The sequence below is a fragment of the Puma concolor genome, chromosome B3 (genome assembly GCF_028749965.1).
Source record: "Puma concolor isolate L17-30 chromosome B3, mPumCon1.1.hap2, whole genome shotgun sequence".
Classification (NCBI taxonomy): Eukaryota; Metazoa; Chordata; class Mammalia; order Carnivora; family Felidae; genus Puma; species Puma concolor.
The window spans coordinates 26,131,556-26,149,459 of NC_141672.1; the positions used below are offsets into that span (position 1 = coordinate 26,131,556).

The 17,904-nt window shown below is 41.2% G+C and overlaps 1 protein-coding gene across 2 annotated transcripts in view; it reads left to right on the forward strand.

Annotated features, from left to right (window-relative positions):
• The first annotated feature begins 701 nt into the window (after nucleotides 1-701).
• SPTLC2 (serine palmitoyltransferase long chain base subunit 2) overlaps nucleotides 702-17,904 on the forward strand; it is a 110,960-nt gene continuing 93,757 nt past the window's right edge. Inside the window, exon 1 of one of the 2 annotated variants that reach the window (XM_086709146.1) lies at nucleotides 702-937. In XM_086709146.1, the coding sequence (XP_086565272.1) occupies nucleotides 800-937 (138 nt within the window). In that variant the 5' untranslated portion in view covers nucleotides 702-799. Of the gene's footprint in view, nucleotides 938-9,194; nucleotides 9,253-17,904 lie in introns of those variants that run through there. The other variant, XM_086709147.1, reaches the window with a different exon arrangement.

Here is a 17,904-nt window from a genome sequence, read left to right on the forward strand (position 1 = left end):
TTAAAGAATTTGGCTCCCAAAGTGGCTACTCAAGGTTTAGCTTTCAGTTCTTCAGGTTTCTTGGCTCTCAAATAAGTACCCTTTAAAGGAAATTGTACAGAAAATCCTGATTGGGGGCAGATGTGAAGGGCCAAGCGACGTTCGAATTACTAAGAAATATGTTATTGTAAGGTGCATATCGAGGAATGGTTAGAGAATGCTGAAAATGCTCTTCTACAGACACCTACATAGGAATTCGCAAATTAAATAAAGGATCCCTGTCTCGGGCTGGGATTCACATCGGAGAACTTCCCCGAAGGCAAGGGCAAAGAGGGCGCCACCTGTCCGGGAGAACCCAGGAACCCGCTCTGGACACTTGGGCTCAGCCCCCTTCCTTTTCTCACACTCTAATTGGCTACTTCTTCCTGGGCCCCGCCTCCTTTGCGTGGACCAAGAAGCCGCCAAAGCCTCCTCAGACCACCTCCTCGACACCAGCAAGCTGTTTTGCTGTCGCCCCCGTGATTGGCCAGACAGTAGCATGGGGTCTGCCTCCTCCTCCTCCTGATTGGTCATCAGTCCTTAGGCTTGTGACCCTCCTGTCCGGCCCCGCCCCGTTTCCCCTTGGCAGCAGGGCCTTGGGCGAACCACCTACTCCGCGGGAGTGGGCCCCGCCCCTATGTGACGGCCAGGCCGGTAATTGGCGGGGGCGTGCAACCATTTCCGGTTTCGAGGAGGTGGGTGGGGTGCGGAGCGGGACTGAAGCTGCTGCCGTCTCGGCCGCCGCCTACAGAGTCGCCTTGTGCCTGGTGCTACCGGGACGATGCGGCCGGGGCCCGGAGGCTGCTGCTACCGTCGCCCTGTGCGGGCGAACGGCTGCGTGGCGAACGGGGAAGTGCGGAACGGGTACGTGAGGAGCACCGCCGCTGCCGCCGCCGCCGCAGCCGCCGCCGCCGGCCAGGTACGGTGGGACTGGGCGGTCGGGCTGAACCGGAGGCAGTGGGCCGGGACCCCGCGAGCTGCGCCCGTGCCGAGTCAGCGGAGGCGGCGGCCGGGCAGGGCGAGGTCGCGGTGACCGTCCGCGGGGCCGGGAGCGGGCGCCGGGCACGGCTCAGGTGTGCTGGAAGCGGTGTCCCGGCGCTGACCGGGCCTGCCCGGAGCGGGAGGCTCAAGGGAGGCGTAGGGGCTCCCCCATCTCTCCGCGTCTGAGGTCTTCCTCTTTTCCTCCAGAGGTTTGGGTTCTGCTCAAAGCCACAGTGCCTTCCTCCGCCTGATTTGACCAGAAATTCGTGCCCCTCCTCCCCTGGGGAGGCAGGGAGTGACCCTGCGGACCCTGGGTGGATCCACTCCGGGGCTCTTGGTTTTTTCCCTGGAGGCTCCCTCCTCTTGTCCTCGAGGTGGTTGCTTCCTTTAAGAGTCCTGAGAAACACCCTCGGGGTCCTCAGGAGGCAGAGAAAGTTAGGAGGTGGTACCAGGCGGAAACACACCCAGTCTCTCCCTAACACATACCTACCCCTTCTGCAAGCAAGGCATTGGACCACAGATCTGACCGTGAACCGGGCCTGGTGCCTCACAAGCATTATGCTTCTACCCAGCCCTTGGTGAAACCCCATCCCGGGCTCTAGGTAGAGTTAGGTGGTCCCTGTGAGCAAGCGTGCTATCACAGAAGGGGCTGTTGAACGCAGGTGGTGACTTGTGATGCGTCTCTATACCAGTTAACCAAGGTTGAATCACCAACCAAGTTCAGGCAGTTCTGAAATATTTTGAAAAGTTGTGAATTGAAGACAATAATTGTTAACAGCCTTCCAATTCTCTGGATGACATATTCTCCTGAGTTGTGTTTTTAAACACGAGCTGTTTAAAAAGATTAAAGGACAGTGTTACTTGAAGAAAGTGTTGTGAGATTTACAATTGACTTTATTTTTTTTTTCAACGTTTTTTATTTATTTTTGGGACAGAGAGAGACAGAGCATGAACGGGGGAGGGTCAGAGAGAGAGGGAGACACAGAATCGGAAACAGACTCCAGGCTCCGAGCCATCAGCCCAGAGCCTGACGCGGGGCTCGAACTCACGGACCGCGAGATCGTGACCTGGCTGAAGTCGGACGCTTAACCGACTGCGCCACCCAGGCACCCCTGACTTTATTTTTTAAATTATTTTTAATGAAAAAAATTTAATGTTTATTTATTTTTGAGAGAGAGAGAGGGAAGGGGCAGAGAGAGAGGGAAACACAGAATCTGAAGCAGGCTCCAGGCTCTGAGCTGTCAGCACAGAATCCTTTGTGGGGCTGGAACTCACAAACCTCTAGATCATAACCTGAGCCAAAGTCGGAGCCACCCACGTGCCCCTGCAATTGACTTTAATACTTATAAATCCCAATCAGATATTAAGGAAAACTTTTTTTTCCCTCCCAAGGCCATCTGTTCCCAGTAGCAGTAGTGTGACTATTGTGATTTAATTTGGCTTTAATATATCTAGCAGCCCCCGCCCCCCCAAGTCAGTAGATGTGATATGGTAGATAGACCTGTTACTGTTTGGTGTGAAATAGAAAATAGAGCATTTCTCCAGGTCATGCTGACATAGTAAAATTATGAGAGTTGGGGGACAAATAAAAGACTTGACCTCCCTTGAAGTTGTAAGATGGAAGGCGCCATAATGCACAGATTCAAAAGATTTATTTTCGGGGCACCTGGGTGGCTCAGTCGGTGAAGCCTCCGACTTCGGCTCAGGTCATGATCTTGAGGCTCATGAGTTCGAGCCTCGCATCTGGCTCTGTGCTGACAGCTCGGAGCCTGCTTCAAATTCTGTGTCTCCCTCTCTCTCTGCCCTTCCCCTGCCCCTCTCTTCCTCTGTCCTTCAAAAATAAATACACCTTAAAATTTTTAAGAAAAAAAGATAAATAAAAACTATTAAAAAACAAAAGATTTATTTTCATTTTTAAAGAAATGTGTGAGAGAAGAAGTGGTAAGAATGCTCTCGTTATTAATGGTGTAAAGGGTTGTTTTTTTTAGTAACATAAATGGGTAATAAGAAACTTGTGGTATAGGGTACAGCATGGAAACCTAAGGGGTAGGAGTCAGAGAATACATTGCAGATGAATGAGTGGATTATGATTTTTAAGAAGGAAAAGGAAGACAAGAGAAAGGTGTTTGCACTTCAGGAAGTGTTTTGTGTTTAGCTGCTCTTTTCACCTAACAAAGGAGTTATGTTCTGATTTAATAGTAAATTTCTCCCTCCCATAATCTAGCAATTTAACATTTGTAGGCATGATATATATTTCTTTAATGTTTATATTTATTTTTGAGAGAGAGACAGAGCATGAGTAGGGGGAGGGGCAGAGAGAGAGAGGGAGACACAGAATCCAAAGCAGGCTCCAGTCTCCGAGCTGTCAGCACAGAGCTTGATGTGGGGCTCGAACTCACAAACCTCAAGATCATGCCCTGAGTCGAAGTCAGACGCTTAATCAACTGAGCCACCCAAGCGCCCTGGCATGATATTTTTTCAGAGACAGCTGATTAATAATAAGATGACACATCAAGTTGCTAAAGTGAAATTTAAAAATTTGTATGACTCTAATAGCTGGCTGACTTTTTCTAGTATATTGTAGAGAAAAATTCCACTCAAGGCACTGTGGTGGCATCTGGAAAAATGGTCTAGTAGAAGGCCTGAAAGAATTTTTAGGGCTCCACTGTCCCTTCTAGAAAACGGTTTGTCACAAGTCTTTTTAAAACAGAGACTTTAGAGATACAGCTTTGTACATGAATATGAGGAATATTGACCATGGGTTTGTTTTTCCTTAAGCCAAAGAGATTTTTGGTAACTTCATGGGAGCAAGAGTATCTTTAAAAATTTTTTAGTTGTTTTTGTTTTAATTAAAGTGATTAATTAAGTTAATCACTTTAAAGTGCTACATTAGTGCTCCAACCTCTATTTTTCCTCAGTTGCTGGAGAAATGTTCCCAATTATGCCGTAAAAATACACATAAGATATTAAGTCTGCAGGTTTGTGTCCTCTTTTAACTGAAATATAAATCGAGAGTTTTTAAACCCCGAGATATAGGTTTGTTTCCTCCCATATCCCAGCATTTGTCTTTGGATGAACAGGAGAGAAGTTAGAAACTTCTAGGGTCCTTTTACACTCTCAAGAGTTTCTGCATCTGATGGGATGGATATATATGCTTGCCCTTTGTTCTATTTGGGTTTAGAGTCTGAGTAAATAGATCCTGTGGTAGAATGGGCATATAAAACAATCAAACATTACTGTTTGTTTTTGTTTTCTGGGTCCCCCCCCCCCCCAGTTTCTTCTCATTGTAGTAAAATACACATAACATAAAATTTACCATCTTAACCATTTGTAAGTATACAGTTCGGTGGTATTATATACATTCATAATGTGCTACCACCACCACCATCCACTGCCATAACTGTTTCTTCTTCTTCTTCTTTTTTTTTTTTAATTTTAAACGTTTATTTATTTTTGAGACAGAGACAGAGCATGAACAGGGGAGGGTCAGAGAGAGAGGGAGACACAGAATCTGAAACGGGCTCCAGGCTCTGAGCCATCAGCCCAGAGCCCGACTCGGGGCTCGAACCCACAGACTGTGAGATCATGACCTGAGCCGAAGTCGGACGCTCAACCGACTGAGCCACCCAGGCGCCCCAACTTTTTCTTCTTGTAAAACAGAAACTCTGTCCCCATCAAACAGTAACTCCCCATTCCCTCCTCCACCTAGCCCACCCAGTCCGTGGCAACCACCATTCTACTTCTGTCTCTATGAATTTGCTGTAAGTACCTCATATAAATGGAATCGTACAATATTTTTCTTTTTATGACTGGCTTATTTCATTTAGCATAATGTCCTCATGGTTCATCCATGTAGCACTGTGTATCAGAATATCCTTCCTTTTAAAGGCTGAATAATATTCCATTGTATGTATAAACCACATTTTGCTTAGCCATTTATTTGTTTTTTTTTTCTTGTAGGAGTTTATTTTATTTTATTTTATTTTATTCTATTCTATTCTATTCTATTCTATTCTATTCTATTCTATTCTATTCTATTCTATTCTATTCTATTCTATTCTATTCTATTATTTTTCTGTATTTTTTATAATTTACACCCAAGTTAGTTAGCACATGGTGCAACAATGATTTCAGGAGCAGATTCCTTAAGCCCTTACCCATTTAGCCCATCTCCCCTCCAGCAACCCTCTGTTTGTTCTCTATATTTCAGAGTCTCCTATGTTTTGTCCCCCTCCCTGTTTTTGTATTAATTCTGCTTCCTTTGCCTTGTGTTCATCTGTTTTGTATCTTAAAGTCCTCATATGAGTAAAGTCATATGAGATTTGTCTTTCTCTGACTAATTTCACTTAACATCATACCCTCTAGTTCCATCCACCTAGTTGCAAATGGCAAGATTTCATCCTTTCTGATTGGCGAGTAATACTCCACTGTATATATATACCACATCTTTATCCATTCATCCATCGATGGACATTTGGGCTCTTTCCATACTTTGGCTATTGTTGATAGTGCTGCTATAAACATGGGGGTGCATGTGTCCCTTTGAAACAGCACACCTGTATTTCATGGATAAATGCCTAGTAGTGCAATTGCTGGGTTGTAGGGTAGTTCTATTTTTAGTTTTTTGAGGAACCTCCATTCTGTTTTCCAGAGTGGCTGCACCAGTTTGCATTCCCAGCCATTTGTTAATTGACACTTGGGTTGCTTCCAAGGTTTAGGTATTGTGAATAATGCTGCTTTGAATATGGGTATACAAATACCTCTTCAAGATCGAGCTTTCTGTCATCTTGGATATATATTCAGAAGTGGAATTGCTGTATCATATGATAATTCTATTTTGAAGTTTTTGAGGAAATGCCGTACTGTTTTCCACAGCAGCTATACCATTTTACATTCCCATCAACAGTGCACAAGGGTTCCAATTTCTTCACATCCTCGCTAACACTTGTTATATTCTCTCTCTCTTTTTTTTTTTTTTTTTTTTTGCATAGTAGCTGTGAGGTAATAGGGAAAAATGTGTCTATGTGTTTCTGCTCCCATATCCTGGCACAGAGCTCATGAAACTTGTGCAATTTCCTAAGTGATAATACTAGGAGCATCTTTTGTTCTAATATTTAGTCTTTGACCCTTATTCCTGACACAGAGTATCTAAATCCCTTGGAATTTCCCCAGTGATAGCAGTGTCTTTTGTTCTAATGAGGTGACTCTGTGTGGGTTCCCGGATGGGGGCTGCTCACCAGAAAGACCAAGCCAGGTGTCAGCTCCACCTCCATTCTCCACAGAGGAGCGAGAGGCTGGAAATGAAGTTAATGATTGCTGATGCGTGAAGCCTCTATAAAAATCCCCAAAGTACCAGGTTCAGGGAGCTTCCGGGTTGTTGAACATATGGAGATGCTAGGAGAGTGGCTCCCCTTCCCACACACGTTGCCCCTGTTCGTCTGTGTCCTTTATCGTATCTTTTTATAATAAACTGGGAAATAGTAAATAAACAGTTTTCCTGAGTTCTGTGAGCCATTCTAGCAAATTATCAACCAGAGGAGGAAGTGGTGAGAAACCTGATTTATAGCCGATGGGTCAGAAGCCATGGGACAACCTGGACTTGTGACAGGCATCTGAAGGGGGTGGGGCCTTCACCTGAGGGATCTGACACTATCTCCAGGAACAGAGTGTCAGAATTGGGTTAGATCGACACCAGCTGGTGTCACGGTGGAACACCTCCCCCCGCCCCAATCAGGTGTGAGAAGTGCTGTGAGCGTGGTAGCTCAGTGAGAGGAGAGGAGAGGAGAGGAGGAACATCTCAGGAGCACTGGGTTTTGCTCTTTACGGGAGCCCTGTGTAGACATGACTGCTTTTTAACGATGACAGTAGACATGGAGTTTTCACAAGGAAGAGGAGCAATAAAGCAGTAATTTTTCCTCCCTTACCATTCAGAGGGGTGAGAGGAGGGCCAGCCTTTATTTGAGGTGAAGGGTGGCAATTAGCACTAGGAAAACTTTGAAAGAGTTAGAATTGGGAGCTTTGGCAGAATTAGAGCTAGAAGGAACCTTTAGGGGTTTATGTAATTCAGTTCTTTTATCTCTTTGTAGGACTTTATTAAAAAGTAATCTTGATAGATGATTCTATTCTATTTTTAAAGACCCCTAGAGGATTTGCAGGAACTTTTCTTCAGCGTGTTGCAGCATTCAGTGATCTTAATTCCAAGAGTTTCTTACTGTGGGTTTAACGTTTGATCAAATAAATGCCGTATTTTGGTTGCACCTGAAATAGAATACTTGTTTTTACTTTTAGAGCTCCTGGTTTACAGCCTTTAAAAAAAAATCTCTTTCATTTCTTTAAGGAATGTTTGAGGTTTGGGCACACATTTTACCTTCCTTAACTAGTTAATAAGTATTGAAGGGAAAAAAAAATTACCTGCCTTTGAGACCATTTTGAACCTAACTTTCTAACCTGTAGAAGTAGTTTTAGAAGTAGTTTTAATGATATATTAGAATGATGACAGCCTTCTAGCTGCCAGAATAGGATTCTATCCTAAGGAGGACTTGGGGCACAAGTCATGTTCTTATTTAAATAATAAGACAAGCAAAGTAGAAAGAACAAAGGGCCAGTCTTGCTACTTAGGAGGCAAATGAATAACTAATGGAGGGTGGTTTACTAAATAGCTACTAGCTTTTGTTTCCACTGAAAGGAAACAGTAACTGTGAAAAGCAGTTAGTTTTAAGACAAGAGCTGGAGGAGTATCTGTTCACACTTGGCCATGATACCTGTTCACACTTCACAGGTCTCATGAGACATCCAAAGACCTCAAGGCGTTGAGCCAAAATAATGTTGTAACTACAGTTGTGGGACTAGATTTTTGTTGTGAATGCACTTCTTCCAAGGAGAAGAACATTTCAAATCTTCCTAGCTGGATCTGAAAGATTCCAGAGTCATTAATTCCACTCAGGAATTCTCTCGAATAAAACGTCTTGGGCAATGAAAGCAGTATTTAATACGTAAACCTCTGTATTCTTGAGACAGTATTTTAAAACTTGGATATTCAGGGAAAGCAGGCTTGCCCACTTTTTAGGGTTGGCCTAGGTGCCCTAGAAACTTTGTAGTGCTCTGGGGCAAGATAGTTAATTGGTTGAGATTCAATTAGATTCAGTTTTTGAAAGAAAGAAGTAGTGTTTTATTGGCAGAATAGGCAATTGAGAGGGATGGGTAGAGACTGTGTTTGCATTCTGAGTGGGTGTGCCTTACTTGATTAAATACGTGGTTTGTGGCCTCAGAAGTCCGTTGCCTTCTGAATAGCTTCTAAGAAGGCTTCCATAATATAATTTGTAGTTTGTGACTGATTAAGCAAGTAAGCCCTTTCTCTCAACCCATTTAATCTGAGAACATTTATGTTGATGTTTGCGGTCTTTAATGCTACCTTCAAGACCCATAATAAAGATTAAGGTTGCTATTTTTCCTCTTGAAAAAATTTTTGCTTCTGATTGTAGAAATAATACATGTGTACTGTAGGACCCAGAAGGATTGGGATAATCCCTGGTGTAGGGGTATTGATTTTTTTTAGTGTGGTCTGTTTTACCAGCCTGCTGCTTTCTGCTAATCTCTAAGTACAGTGAAATACGCAGTTGTACTGAGACTATGGGTATGGCCCAGCCTTACTCCAAATAACGCGTATTGAGGTTGGGGAAAGTATTCAACAAATTTGGTAATCTGGTAGGTTTAGAAAGTAAAGTACTGACTTCCCAAATTTGATGGTTTTGACTTATTCTAAATAAGCCTCCTGCTGTCTAATTAGTAAGCCTTCAGCAAACATCTGAGATCTTACTGCATAGTTCCCCTTATCCGTGGGGCATATTTTCTAAGATCCCTAGTCGATGCCTGAAACCACTGTATACAGTACATAGTATCAAACCCTGTATATGCTATTTTTTCCTCTACATACATTCCCATGATAAATGTTAATTTATAAATTAGGCACAGTAAGAGATTAACCACAATAAGTAATAATAAAATAGAAAATTATAATGATACGCTGTAATAAAAGTTATGTGAATGTGGTTTCTCTCTCTCAAAATACCTTATTGTACTGTACTCACTGTTGTGATGATGTGAGACGATAACATGCCTACAGGATGTGACCAAATGAGGTGAATGATGTAGGCATTGTGACACAGCATTAAGACTGGTGTTGACCTTCTGGTGATACATCAGAAGGAGGATCATCTTCCAGACTGTGGTTGACTGTGGGTTTGGAAAACATGGGTAAGGGGGACTTCTATATTTGCCTTGTGCCTGGGGTGTGGTAGGATCTTAGGGAATCTTAGTTGAAGGAATGAACTGGTGGTGGTTGAAGCCATGAGAATTGGTGAAACAGAAGAAGGCACTAAGCAAGAAGAGGAGGCACCTAGGAAGTAATATGGGGGAATCATAATGTTACTGGGAAAAGACACACACACTGCTGAAGAAGGCTGATTGTGCAAGAACAGAATCATTGGGAAGTGGCTTGAGAAAGCCCAAGGAGAGAGAGAGGCCATTTCATTAAGGAGGGTATGCAACGTGGTGGCGGTGGGAAAGCAAGGCTATAATTGTAACAGGCACCATTTACTGTGGCCAGGAACCTCCTCCAGCTTCTTCACGTATCTAGTCTTCACAAGGTCCTTTCTGGGTGTATATTATCCCTATTTTATAAATAAGACTGAATTCCAGATCATTTAAATAACCAGTCCAGTTAGTAAGTTGATAGAACCTGGTTTGTCTTCCTCTATTAAGCCACTGGATTTGGCAGTTTAGAAATTACTGGTAAGTTTTGAGGAGTTTAAATTAGATATGCCACAAGTTATGCCACGCTCTGAACATATATTCCCAGAAGTGTCCTCCTTTTTTCAGCAGGGGAATTTTGAAAAGTAGGGAGTCCACGTTTTTTTTTGTTTGTTTGTTTGTGTTTTTTTGCAATCAGGATAAATTCCCTCATTTGTGTCAATAGCATCCCCATATGGAATGACTGAAAAGTGCTTCCAAAGCTAGCTGTAAAGCAAACATATTTTGACATTACTGTTTTCCTGCCTCAAAAATGGAGACCCCCAAGTATGTATGCACGGGAGCGTTTTCAGTTAGTTCAGTGGCATCCTGTGCACGCGGGCAGCGAGGCTCTGCCCCGGAGTTACCGTGCTCACCTGCCGCCCACATCTCCTCTGTAGCGTTTCCCAGTCTCCAGGTCAGCGTGTCACGGCATCACAGACCCGCGTAACAGGAGAGCGGAGTACGAGGGTGGCTCTGCCACAGGTGACTGCACCTTCAATCTCGGCTCTCTTCCACCTCTGACACGTTCTGGGCCTGTGGCACCACACCCTCCGCTCTGGCTGTGTGGTGGACGCCGACTGAGAGGCAACCTGGTTCGCGTGCCTTTGCCTTCTCTGCGAATAATCTCGGATTATTCCGGTGGTCGCCTCTGTGCGACACGATCACGTTCCTTCCTCAGTCCTGACTGACACGGGGGTAGGCTCCTGTGCCACAATGAACCTAACAACACTCTCTCACGGGATTTAAAATTTCCATGGGGAGAGTTTGCCCTTAAGTAGAATAGTATCTGTGTTATATACTCTCCATCAGAGTTAACGTATCTGAAAACTTTTACAAATTTTTAGTTTTAACAAGTATTTCTTGAACGTTTGCATATTTTCAATAAAATTTAAAGTGGGCATATGTAGTGTTTCTCTTGTAAAGTCAGCATACGTTACATACAATTTTACATGCAAAATACTGGAATTGGAAAAACACCATACTTGGAAAGCATTAAACCAACACATTAAAGTATAAAGAAAATAATCTCCTGAAATTCTACAACCCAGAGATAACCACTGTAACATTTTCATGTATATCCTGCCAGATAGGTAGGTAGGTAGATAGATACACATACACACAAATATATAAATATATATATTTATTTATTAATAAGATTTTATTATAGATATTTATAAATTATAAATATTAAAATTATATTTTATTTTATTAATAATAAGATTAATATGTTTATTTATTACATATTTATAAATATATAAATATATATATGTAATAGGGAGGGGGTACAGTTTTATGTAAAAGACATTGCTTAATGTCATTAATATATTCTATCACCAGTCAGTAAGACAAACATCATTCTTTTAAGGGGTACAAAAATTTCCCAGTATGAATATATAGTGTAATTTATTTAACCAATCCCTGTGCATAATGTTTACACTTCCCCAGTATTTTCAATATGTCAACACTTTGTATATCTTCTCACACTTTTGAGTTTTTCATAGGGATAAATTCCTGGAAATGAGATTGCCCACTCAAAAAGTATATGTGTGGGACGCCTGGGTGGCTCAATTGGTTGAGCGTCCGACTCTTAATTTGGCTCAGGTCATGATCTCAAGGTCAGGGGATCCTGTCCCACGTGGGGCACAGACCACTTGAGATTCTCTCTCTTCCTCTCTCTCTGCCACTCTCCCGTGTGTGCTTGCGCTTTCTCTCTTAAGAAAAAAAGGGAGGTGCATGGGTGGCTCACTGGGTTAAGCTTCTGATTTCAGCTCAGGTCATGATCTTATGGTTCATGGGTTCAAGCCCCACATCAGACTCTGTGCTGATAGCTCAGAGCCTGGAGCCTGGTTCAGATTCTGTGTCTCCCCCTCTCTCTCCCTCTCCCCCGCTCATGTTCTATCTCTTTCTCTCAAAAATGAGTAAACATTAAAAAAATGTATATGTATGTATGTGTATATATATGATTCTGATCAGAATATCATTTTAAAATGAATTTAAAGGAAGCTGTAGAAATATTTTTTAAGCTTTCTGATTTCTAAAGTGCAATTGACTGCAATTTAAGTGATCCAAACCATATCTTTAAATGAGTAAAACTACTATCTCAAAATACAATGTAACACAGAATCATCTTGGGTTCCCAAAATGCATTGGTGAAAATGTGATACAAATGTCACTTTCCTCACCTGATCTTTAAGTCACTTTCAGGTACACAGTCCTACCTTCTGAGTATTTTGGGTTTTTTTTTCTTCTCTCTCTCTCCCTTCCTCTCTTCCTCATGCTTTCTTTCCTGACACATTGATTCTAAAATTCATGTGCAAAAGCAAAGGACCAGGAAGAGCCAAAGCAGTTTTGAAGAGAAATTAGGTAGGAGGAATCACCTTTATTAGATAATAAGACTTGCATAAACCTATAGTGATATTGGCAGTATGATTTTGATGGAACAGAATAGAAAACCCAGAAAGAGCACACTATGAATATGAAATTTGATTGATAATGATGGTGGCATTTCAAATCAGTGGGGAATGGACTAGTGCTGAGAGAGGTGATTTTCTGTATAGAAAAAGAAGGAAAAAAAAATCCCCACCTCACACCAATCTGTAAAATCAATTCCAGGTTGTTAGATACTCAAATATGAAAATTATATATATATAATTATTAGTTATATATATATAACTCTGGCATAGAGTTATTTACTCTATGTTAGATACTCAAATATGAAAATTATATATATATAATTATTAGTTATATATATATAACTCTGGCATATTTATGACCTTAAAGTATAGAGTGACTTTCCTAAAACTACCAAAGCACAAATTATAAAATAAAGGTTGATAAGTTTGATCGCTTAAAACCTTTACAGGGGCACCTGGGTGGCTCAGTTGGTTGAGCGTCTGACTCTTAATTTTGGCTCAGGTCAAGACTCAGTTGCTCAACTGACTGACCCACCCAGGCACCCCTAGGCAGTGGTTTTTTAGATATGGCTCTGTAAGTATAAGCAACCAAAAACAAATAAATTGGAGTAGATCAAAATTAACTTTTTCCCTCTTTGTACTTTTGTATTTCAAAGGACACTCTCCATAGAATGAAAAGATAATTCACAATATATTTGAAATCATATGTGGATAAGGGACTTGTTATATAGAATGCATAATGTACTCTTACAACTCAACAATAAAAAGACAACCCAATTTTAAAACAAAAGACTTGAGGGGCGCCTGGGTGGCTCAGTCGGCTAAGCGGCCGACTTCGGCTCAGGTCATGATCTTGTGGTCCTCGAGTTTGAGCCCCGCGTCGGGCTCTGTGCTGACAGCTCAGAGCCTGGAGCCTGTTTCGGATTCTGTGTCTCCTTCTCTCTGACCCTCCCCCGTTCATGCTTTGTCTCTGTCTCAAAAATAAATAAATGTTAAAAAAAAATGTTTTTAAATAAAAATAAAAATAAGAAAAATAAAATAAAAAATAAAACAAAGGACTTGAATAGACATTTCTCCAAAGAAAATATACAAATGACTAGTAAATCCACGAAAAGATGCTCTGCATCATTAGTCATTAGGGAAATGCAAGTCAAAACCACAGTGAGATGCTACTTCATATCCACTAGGATAGCTAAAACCCTTGTACGTTGCTGGTGTGATCACAAAATGATATAGACACTTTGGAAAACAGTTCCTAAAATGCTAAACATAAAGTTACCATATGATGCAGCATTTCTAGTCCCTGGAGAAATGAAACATACACACAAAAACTTCTACATAAATGCTCATGGCAACATTATTCCTAAGAGTCAAAAAGTGGAAACAATCCAAATGTCCATAAATTGATGAACAGATAAACAAAATACAGAATAATTTTACAGTGGAATATTATTTAGCAATAAAAAGGAAGTAATGATACATGTTAACGATGAAAGAAACATTATGCATATTATAAAAAGCCAGAAATCAAAGGCTTTATACTCTGTGGTTCCACTAACATGAAATGTCTAGGACAGGTAAATCCACAGAGACAGAAAGTAGACTAGGAGTTTGCCAGGGCCAGGGGTGGAGTTTGTTTTTGGGGCGATGAAACTGTTCTAAAGTTACGTTGTGATGATTGCACCATTATGTGAATATAATAAAAACCAATGAATTGTACACTTGGGAAGGGCGAATGTAATGATTTGTTAATTACATTTCAATAAAACTGTTGTAAGAAACAGGCCTTGTGCACAATATGACATCATAAACACAGTAACACCAGGGGTTAGTATCCAGGTGCAAAAGCCATATAAATTAGAGGCAAGTATGCACTCCAGCAGAAAAATGGGCCAAAGATAGGAACTGTCAATTCACAGAGAAAGGAACTTGATTGCAAAATAAATATATGAATATGCTCATCCTCACTAGTCCAAGTTATTGTAAATTAAAACAATGAAGTAACTGTTTCCATCTTTACCTTTCTGAAAGCTGTAAAAATAAAAGACCATATTAAATGTTGGCAATGTTATGTAGCAATGGGAATTTATATACAGGTGCTCTTAGTATAAATTGGTACAATTTTCTTGGAGAATAGTGGCAATTTCTAGAAAAGTTGAAATAATGACCACCCTATTAAGTTTTTATCTGGATATATACAATAGCTGAGATTTGCAAACATTTTTGTTCTAGCCTATACTAAGGATGAACATTTTTCTATCAACCTAATGCATGTATAATGTATGAGGTCTTGGGAATGAGGACCTCAACATATTACTTTTGGGGGGATCAGTTCAACCTGTAACATGCTGTTTTCCCAAGAAATTCTGCTCATGCCACAAGGAGACATGTTTAAGAATGTTTACTGTAGAAATGTAGTAACAAAAAAATGGAAGTAACCTAGTTTTTCATTAGTAGGAGAATGCCTACCCTCCTACAACAAACAAGCATAAAACCAGTATGGCATATTGGTAGAATGAATACTATACAGCAGTGAAGAGATGACTCCAGATCTGTATTATCAACATGGGCAAATCTCAGAAACATATTGTTAAACAAAAGCTGCAGAAAGATACATATGGTGTGATATGTATATAAGGATTAAAAACATGCAGGAGAATACTGTATTGCTTATGGCTGTGTCTACAGGGAAGGTTTCATTCATTCAGTCACTCATTCATTCATTTATAAAAGGAAAGGTATTTTTTTCATCTTTTTAAATAATTTGTTTATTTTTGAGAGAGTGCTTGCACGCGCATGGAGGAGGGGCAGAGAGAGGGAGAGCTAGAATCCCTAGCAGGCTCTTTGCTTTTAGTATCAGAGTCTGACGCAGGGCTTGAACCCACCAACGGGGAGTTCGTGACCTGAGCTGAGATCAGGATGTTTAACCAACTGAGCCACCCAGGCATCCCAGAAAGGTATTTTTTTTCATGCATGGTAATGATAAACACCAAAATGAGGGTAGTTTTTATACTTTTGGGGGAGAAAGGGAAGTTAACACTTCACTAGGACAAACTTCTTAAACGGACTGGGGGAATTGCTTAAACATAAGTCAGATCAACACTCCCCTGAGAGCTTCTTATCACTGACAACAAAAGACAGTTTCTGTTGGTTTGCAGGGCCCTGTGTCATCAGGTTCTCCCATACTTCTGACTTCATTCATATCCCGTCAGGTGACTGCACTCCAGCCGAGTGGGCCTTTCTGCTCTTCCCTGAACACATCAAGAAGCACCTCTGCCCTTCCCCCACCCTCCGCCGCGGGGCTTTTGCCCTCACAGTAGTAACTCCAGCCTGGAAAACTTCTCTTCATTAGTTTTCTCCCTGCCTCTGTGTACATTTTGCTTACCCCTTACCTGCTTCTGACAGGTTATCCTTGACCACCTTGTCTAAAATGCTTTCCTCTTCCCATGATTTTTTTTTTCCCCCTGGTTATAGAGCTTACAATTGCCTGGTATTTTAGTGTATATCTATTTGCTTATTTATTGTCTGCCTCTCCCATTGGAGTGTATGGTATTGTATTCCGCAGTGTTCAGATCATGCTTAGCTCATAGAGGCTCAGGAAGTATTAATGGAATAAATGAAAGAATTAATGATAGCTTTAATGTTTCATTTAATGGGAAAAAATAAGATCTAAAGCCTGTAAGCTAATTGTTAAGTTTTGATAAATCTATATGTTGAGTATCTTTTAATCTGCTTTTTGTATTAATTACAGTGTGCTATTTCATATATACTTGCTAGTTGACAAAAACCAGTTTCCCAAAATAATGTTGTAAATATACACAAGAAACAAGTTGTGGTATGTTTGCCGTTCAAGAAACTCGTAGCATAGTTTTGTTTCAGGTTTACAGGTGGTTAGACTCAGCAGGAGCTTACTGAATGTTCCTGGTAGTGGCAGTGACAGCCTGTGAGGAGGAGCGGGAAGAGGCCGATGACAGTCCGATGGTCTGGAAATGGCACAGACCCTAGTGTATTTTATCACCTTTCCATTAGTTCTTTCTAAGGGGCGGCGTGGCCAGAAGTGGGACTTCTGTAGCACCCCTTCCCATTGTCCTATGAGGGGTCTAAGCTGTGACGTGCTGGTTAGTGCTTCAAGGTAAGGGAAGCCTGTCAGCACGGACTTTTCTGCCATGTCTCCCGTTCTCACCTTGATTTGAAATGCCATGAAGCTGGGCTGAGACACCTGTGATCACCAATTAGACTGTAACAGAAGTACATGTTGGAGACCCCTGTTTATGTGCTAACAGCTAGGATCTTTATTGCCTCCTGCGCAGGCTTGGCTTGCATGTAGAAGCACAGGGAGCAGTTTATTTCTAGGACAGCTAAATTAGTGTGCTGGTTTCCTAAAAGCAGACGTTTTCTTAGCAGTGGAAGCTCATATAACTATTTATCTCAATCCAAGTATAGCTAAGTAATATGAGCAGCAAAATTATCTAATTACTGTATGAGTAGCAAAAAAGGAGCACAAATGGTGAGTTTTAAGTGAAATTCTAATATTAAGCCACTGATGATTTTAAAACAGACTAAGTTGTAGTATTTCTGAAATAATTAAAGGAAAATTTGATTCATAGAAAATCTGAGAAATATGACTAAGAAATGGCAATAAATTGAAAATGTAAAGACTTGGATTCTAATCGCAATTTAGAACTTAAGAATTACATTTTTGAATTCAGTTTCCTAGAATGTGTGTGACTGGACACATTGCTCAATCTCCTTTCCTTGGTGCTGTCATTTAGTCATGTGAAGAGGACTCAGAATCACTTGTAAAAGAAGGGCTTCTCACTGTGTTGGTGTATTTTTCATCCTGTGTATTTAAATATAAATCCCTTTTGACAGTACTCTTTAAAGTAGTTTCCTTATTCTCTTTAATCTCAAAAACCATATTGATCTTTGCATCCTTTTTTGCTAAAAAAAAAAAAAACCCTGAAGAGTCCTTGAATACAAGGATTATCTCTTTATTTGTGTCTTCAAATACAGAGTACAAACCTTGATACAGAGATTAAATATTTGTTGAGAAGAATGAGATGATAACGCTGATTTTGAGCTCCTTGGTAGAAAGGGGGCTCTGGGTTCCTAGGAGAGGCTTTGATGTCTGAAAGTTATTTGTGCAGTTTTGGGATGTTAAAAAATGAAACAGGAGGAATGTCCATTCCCGGGTACGTGAAATTAAGGAGAGAGGGAGAGGGTCAAGTTATAAGGGATTTCCCAGGGTTGGTAGTACCGAAGTGAAGAGAGGGAATGTGTAGACTATTGTATTCTCTGCTTTCTATTTCAGGCATGTCCACATTCTCTCCCTGCCCCGAGAAAAGCAGACATCTTTGATTGATTGCTGGACACTATATATAAAGGACCTGCAGAGACTCAAGTCTATGTTGTTTTCTCCTTTTGCTCTGAGCACCCGCAATCTAACCAGGGACTGAGATAGGTGGGACTGGGCTAAAACTTTGGGTAGATTCCATCTAAGGATGGGATCCACTGTGTTTGTTGCAAGCCCCTCCCTCTAGCATTGTAAGACTGTGGCTGATTTCAAGCCACTTTTCTAGTCTAGCTCTCTAGCTTCTCTAGCACGTGATAAGTGTCCTGTGCAGAAAACTGGCCGTAGGTCTGGGGCTCTGCTAGAATTCAGTCTGTCACACCATCCTATAGAGCTATCATAAGCTCCACT